At 44.5% G+C, this 6,968-nt stretch overlaps 1 protein-coding gene across 2 annotated transcripts in view; it reads right to left on the minus strand.

The window, feature by feature from the left end:
- NEPRO (nucleolus and neural progenitor protein) overlaps positions 1-6,657 on the minus strand; it is a 29,998-nt gene extending 23,341 nt beyond the window's left edge. Inside the window, exons 1-4 of one of the 2 annotated variants that reach the window (XM_040425244.1) lie at positions 6,513-6,657; positions 5,340-5,494; positions 2,431-2,507; positions 1,011-1,142 (exon numbers count right to left, since the gene is read on the minus strand). In XM_040425244.1, coding sequence (XP_040281178.1) covers positions 1,011-1,142; positions 2,431-2,507; positions 5,340-5,494; positions 6,513-6,597 — 449 coding nt within the window. In that variant the 5' untranslated portion in view covers positions 6,598-6,657. The remainder of the gene's footprint in view (positions 1-1,010; positions 1,143-2,430; positions 2,508-5,339; positions 5,495-6,512) is intronic. The other variant, XM_040425245.1, reaches the window with a different exon arrangement.
- Between the last annotated feature and the right edge of the window lie 311 nt (positions 6,658-6,968).

Below are 6,968 nucleotides of genomic sequence, written 5' to 3' on the forward strand. Positions count from 1 at the left end.
TAAATATGCCTTTTTAATCGCTTGGTATTAGTTTTTGTGAGGCAAGGTGACCAGAAAATGGCTGTTTTGGCACTGTTTTTTTTTTTTACAGCGTTTACCTGACAGACTGTCGATATGGATGCGGCAATACCTAATATGTCTACTTTTCTCTTTTTTTTTTTTACTTTATTTTAGGAAAAGGAGGTTTGTTTGTTTTTTACTTGAAATTTTTTTTTTGTAAAACTTTCTTTTTTTTACTTCTTTTTTAACTTTAATTTTCATCCCACTCTGGGACTTAAACTTTTAGGGGTCTGATCCCCTTTACAATGCATCACAATACTTCTGTGTTGTGATGCATTGGCTGTAAGTGTATTACAGACTGTAATGCACTTCGGCCTGCTTGCCTGTGAGATCCAGGGGGCTGGATCTCACAGGCTGACAGGGAAGGCAGACACAATACCTAAGGAAGGCATCGGGCTGCCTTCTCTGCCATCGGGTCCCAGTCACAGCAGCACGGGGTACTGATGGACACCCGGCAGGATACCGCACGTGCCCCGGTCAGCGCTGACCGGGGCAGCGCAAGGGTTAATGTGCCTATCAGTGACTGCCGGACCCCTGCCGCTGATCAGGTGGGTTAAACAATTACAAAATGAAAAAAAAAATAATAATAATTATGCCTCAACAGTAAACTGTAGACATGAAACAAAGAAAAAAAAATAAACTGATTCTGGGCCTTGAACAGTTTATTACATATGTCAACCCCTCCCCTTCTAATGATAAGGTACTTCAGATAAAATGTCTATTTTTGATGATACATCCTACATCCTAACTGAAGACACTGGCATATAAGATGAAAAGTAAAAAGTAGATAGTAAGCCCTCGCAGGCAGGGTCTTCCCTGGGTTCCCGCTTTGTTTTACATCATGTGTACCCCCTTTTAGATGTACAGCTCCTTGAAATTAATGGCGCTTTCCAATAAATAATAAATTATGAGCACCATTGGTTAAACGGAAAGATATACATAAAGGATACCGACAGGCCTTGTTGCAGCAATCCATGAGACGTACTAGTAACTTGCAGGAACCCAGAATTTTCATAGACACCAGCTCCAAAATAGGTTGACATGGGACAGTGCAATACTGTGCACCTTCAAGCTCGCTTTTCCTAAACAAGTTGAAGAAGATGAAGGTCAAAAAAGTCTGTACCACATAAATAGGCCAACACATTGTAAAATGGGGAGGAGGAAGGAGACATCAGATACCGCAAATCAGACATCAGATACCCTCACACGCGACGCCCGTGCGAAAGAGGCCTAACTTTGAGCGCCGCTGCCTTCTTGCACCTTACCAAGCGCTGCTTGTCTTCTTTCTTCTTCTTTAATGACCTGGGAGAAAAGGACCTTTGGTGAGATCACTGCGCTCATGGACCATGTAATGAGCGCAGTGACGTCACCAAAGGTCCTTTTCCTCCAAGGTCATCAAAGAAGAAGAAAAGGTCATCAAAGAAGAAGAAAGAAGACGAGCCAGGCTGCGCGAACAAGTGGATTAGGTGAGTTTATTTATTTATTTTTAACGCCCTTCATCCCTAATTTACTTAGCATTCTGTATTCAGAATGCTGTTATTTTCCCTTATAACCATGTTATAAAGGAAAATAATAATGATCGGGTCCCCATCTCGATCGTCACCTAGCAACCGTGAGTGAAAATCGCACCGCATCCGCACTTGCTTGCAGATGCTTGTGATTTTCATGCAGCCCCATTCACTTCTATGGGGCCTGCGTTGTGTGAAAAACACACAAAATAGAGCATGCTGCGATTTTCACGCAACGCACAAGTGATGCGTGAAAATCACCGCTCATGTGCACAGCCCCATAGCAATGAATGGGTCAGGATTCAGTGCGGGTGCAATGTGTTCACCTCACTCATTGCACCCGCGCGGAAAACTTGCCCGTATAAAAGCCTTAATCGGCGTGGGTCCCGGGTGTTGTACCCTAATCCATCAGATACTGATGACCTACTCAGTGTATAAGTCACCAGTTAAAAAAAACATTTATAAATCTCGGAAAACCCTTTTAAAAATATGTTTTTTTAAAACCTTGATTTAAACAATAGTCGTTTTCTGATGACACACTCCCTTTCAAAGATTTACCAGCCAGCGGTAAATGAGAAACTGACATGTGCCACCAAAGACAGGACATGTCCCAACATGCGGATTGCGGACCCATTGAAGAGATGTGGTGTGCACTCGGCCACTATATGCGTTTTGTGGATCTGCAGTTTGCTGTCTGCAAAACGGACACAGTCGTTTGTATGCCCCCTGAGCCTCACGTCAGTTTCTCAAGGACTGTGAGAGTGGTCAAGGGCACCCTCCAACTTTGGTTTGGCGGCTGCACTGCTCATCCTATAGATGCATCTACTTAAACATGTTATTAATGGAGTGAGTAAGAACATACACTGGGCATAAATCCATCATCTCTTTCATGGAGTCTTCTAAGCCCATCGACTTTATCCGTCTTGTACATTGTTGTACCTGGAGAAGCAAAGGGAAAAAGAAGGCTTATAGTCTGGTTTTCATAATGCCATGGATTAAGTGGGAACATGTTTTACTTCATTACTACTTGTGACATGAACGTCTCATCACAAAAACAACTCAATTATGTAATAGGGGAGAACAGATGCAAGGAAATCACATCCCAAGTGCCAGCTCCCTACAGTGCTGCCAGTGTGAGGACCCTTAAGATAAATGTACCTGCATGGATGTCAGAGGGATTCCTCACTCTCAGGGTCTCATATACAGTTCATGCTGAACTAGCCAGGGCCTTAAAAGGCTATGTACACCTTTTTTTTTATGATTGCAATTAACTTATTTTGGGCTAAAAATCATATTTTCAATTGGCCTTTATTAAAAATATTGAGCCATTATTTCACAGAGGGTTAACAGTTTTTCTAACTGTGTGACTGGTGCTTTTACTTTGTGCGGGTCATCTAACTCTTATTTCTAAACTACTGAGAGCTCATAAACACTTATTTTAGCCACATTCTTATCAGTAAGACAAGGATTGAGATTTATTGAGTGTTTATAAGGTCAGAGAGCAGAGATAAGGAGTCTGTCTGCTCCCCAGATGACGGAAAAGACAGAAAAAATCCACAGGCAGCTCATACAGCATGTCTGCTCTGAACAGAAAAAAGGATTCCATATTGTTAATAAAGACCAACTAAAAAAAAAATATTTTTAGCTAAAAATAAGTACAATGCAATAATAAATAAAAAATTGCATGTACATAGCCTTTAATAAATCTCCATAAGAGGCACATTTACACAGGTCAATATTTGGCATTAATTTGACAATTTCTGAGCTAACAGCATAATTTAATTTAGAAAATCCCATTTGAACAGCACCAGGCACTAGTGTGGGCGGTGTTCTGTGGTGACATACGGAGCTCACTGCTCTACTAGAATCTGTATCCCAGTAAAAAAAAAAAAGCATCTTATCAAAGGTTAGATCAGTTGGCATCAGACTAGGACCCTCCGTACCAGCACAGAATGGAGGGGCTGTCCAGCATGGGCACTACTGCTCCATTTAAACTCTATTGGAAGGATGAACACAGCCACGTGCTGAGCTCCAATGCACAGGTGATATGAGTCATTTGGGGTTTTCCGTACCCACACAATAAAAAAAAAAAACATGAAAATGAATGGATATATATGAGAATGGCAGGTCCGTCTAGAAAAAAAAAAAAGCAATCGGCTGCAACGGCCCTTAAAGGGGATAAGCCAAACCCAATGTAGACAATCCAAAAAAAAGGGCAGCACTCCAAAAAAAAAAAAGAAAATGAAAAAAACTTTTGTTCACCCATGTGGAAAATGCGACGTTTCGGCTCAGCAATAGAGCCTTCCTCAAGCAGTATATATTATATGCACGGAAGAAAATTGAGAGCATCACAGAAAAGTCAAACTCTGTCACTTAGGCTAATTGCACACGAGCACGTTCAGTCCAGGAAACACACTCTGTATGACAGGCACATTTCCCAGACCAAACATTGCTTCTCTGCCTCAAAATCCCAGAAAACCTCTTTAAAGGAGTTCTCCGGTAATAAGGCCTGTCCCACTAAGCTAAGGATTCATACTTATCTGCTCCCTGCCGCCTCTGGCGTCTCCATCTTCCAGCGCTGCATGGGTATGGTCACATGCTCCGCTGCAGCCAATGACTGGCTTCAGCAGTGACATGCTGCTTCTGGCCACAACACCACTGAGGCCAGTCATTGGCTGCAACAGAGCATGTGACCATGCAGCAGTGCTAGGGACCGGAAGATGGAGACACCAGAGGCAGTACAGAGAGAGTAAGTAAGTATGAGGCCCCTTTCACACGGGCGAGTATTCCGCGCAGATGCGATGCGTGAGTTGAACGCATTGCACCCGCACTGAATCATGACCCATTCATTTCTAAGGGCTGTGCACAGGAGCTGTTATTTTCACGCATCACTTGTGCGTTGCGTGAAAATCGCAGCATGTTCTATATTCTGCGTTTTTCGAGCAACGCAGGCCCCATAGAAGTGAATGGGGTTGCGTGAAAATCGCAAGCAAGTGCGGATGCGGTTTTCATGCACGGTTGCTAGGTGACGATCGGGATGGGGACCCGATCATTATTATTTTCCCTTATAACATGGTTATAAGGGAAAATAATAGCATTCTGAATACAGAATGCATAGTACAATAGGGCTGCCGGGGTTAAAAAAAATAAAAAAATAATTTTATTCACCTTAATCCACTTGTTCGCGCAGCCGGCATCTCCTTCTGTCTTTAACTGTGAGCAATAGGACCTTTGATGATGTCACTACGCTCATCACATGATCCATCACCATGGTGAAGGATCATGTGATGGACCATGTGATGAACGCAGTGACATCATCAAAAGGTCCTATTGCTCACAGTTAAAGACAGAAGAGATGCGGGCTGCGCGAACAAGTGGATTAAGGCGAGTTAAAAAAAAAAACATTTTTTTTAACCCCTCCAGTCCTATTTTACTTAGCATTCTGTATTCAGAATGCTATTATTTTCCCTTAAAACCATTTTATAAGGGAAAATAATACAATCTACAGAACACCGATCCCAAACCCGAACTTCTGTTCGGGTTTGGGTACCAAACATGAGCGGTTTTTCTCACGCGAGTGCAAAACGCATTACAATGTTTTGCACTAGTGCGGAAAAATCGTGCATGTTCCCGCAACGCACCCGCACCTTTTCCCGCAACGCCCGTGTGAAATCAGCCTGAGTCTGTGGGGCAGGCTCTGAGTACATGGTGAAATATCTTTATTACCGATGAACCCCTTTCACAACCCATGTTACCATATGATCTACCTACCTGTTTTAAAGCTAGGTACGGTTTATGACAGCTCAGCTTGTGGTGATACACGTACAGTATGGAATCCAGTGTTGCAACTTCGGCATTTAATGTTTCGCTCTTCAAAAAGGAGTGAACAGCAGAACATTTATTATGAAGGTTCTTCATCCCCTTTTCTGGAAGAAAAAATGTATTAAAGGTCTTTTAGTGTCACCAAAACATGATCAGTTCACACTTTGAGGGAAACAATAATAATTCTCTGTATATATACACATAAATCAGCAAGAATACATGATACCATTACCTTAGGGTACTTTCACACTAGCGGTTTTCTTTTCCGGCACTGAGTTCCGACACAGGGGCTCAATACCAGAAAAGAACTGATCAGTTATATCCCCATGCATTCTGAATGCAGAGAAATCCGTTCAGGATGCATCAGGATGTCTTCAGTTCAGTCACTGAACAGCGTTTTGGACAGCGGAAATACCGCAGCATGCTGCAATATTATCTCTGTCCAAAATTCCGGATCAGTTGCCGAGTTACTGCAAAACGGATCCGGCATTGCGGTCTGTGCATGCTCAGACAGCAAAAAAAGTGAGAAAAAATAAATGCCAAATCTCTATACCTTGCGAAAAGTTAATACCGGAAGTGACGCGGCCGCACAGGGATCAGCTGGAGGAGGGTGTGCGCTGCGCAAGCACACATCCACCGGCTTACCAAAGAATCATTGCAGTGCCGTGATAGAAGTACTTTGTGCACCGCGCGTGCGCACTTAGGGGGATAGGGATTTTGCAGCACAAAATGTTGCATCAGATCTCCCTACCCCTGAGTGCGCCGGCGACTGGTGACCTCGGTATCCAGCACTCAGCTCTGCAACTGATGATTTGTGGGCGCCTGCGCACTCAGGGGCAGGGAGATCTGATCCCTGTGCGGCCGCGTCACTTCCAATATAGACTTTTCGCAAGGTATAGAGATTTGGCAGAACACCGGATCCGATGAGCGACGGATCCGGCATTTCAATGCATTTGTCTGACAAATGCCATCAGTTTGCATACGGTTTGACGGATCTGCCTGCAGGATTCCTCTGCTGTCTATAGAGCACCACACACAGGGGAGCCCTGCACATGGTCAGCAGACTCCAGGCTGCTGCAGGACATTCCAGAACATTGACCACACTGCACCCTGTCACATCACCTGTGTGGTCTCCGGGGGGCACGCTCAGCTGGCACTGAATGGCAGGTCTGGGCACAGAAATACGATTCCAGGGGTCAGGTGCCATGCTGAGGCACTCCACACTCTACCAGTACAGCGTGCAACAAAGTTTTCGTTGCCCCGGAAGTAGTCTCCTCACCCCGCTAACCGCTTCCGGGCTGTGCCAGCAGCAGTCCGATCGCAAGTCCCCCTGGAACTAGTGTGCGCAGATATAAAAGCGGCTCCGCAGTCAGAACATGTCTCCGTCATCCGTTTACATGGGGCCTGGATGTCGCATGCAATGAGTGTGAACGGTGTGGCGTTGTGCCGCATGGTAGACCAGTCCAAGCTTCAGGGCTGAAGTTCCGTCTGATCCGATGAGGACCCTCTCACTGTCCGCATCCGCACGGCTGTCACGGCTCCGCAAAAAAAACGTCCTGTTCTTGTCCGTTTTGCAGA

The sequence above is a fragment of the Bufo bufo genome, chromosome 3 (genome assembly GCF_905171765.1).
Source record: "Bufo bufo chromosome 3, aBufBuf1.1, whole genome shotgun sequence".
NCBI lineage: Eukaryota > Metazoa > Chordata > Amphibia > Anura > Bufonidae > Bufo > Bufo bufo.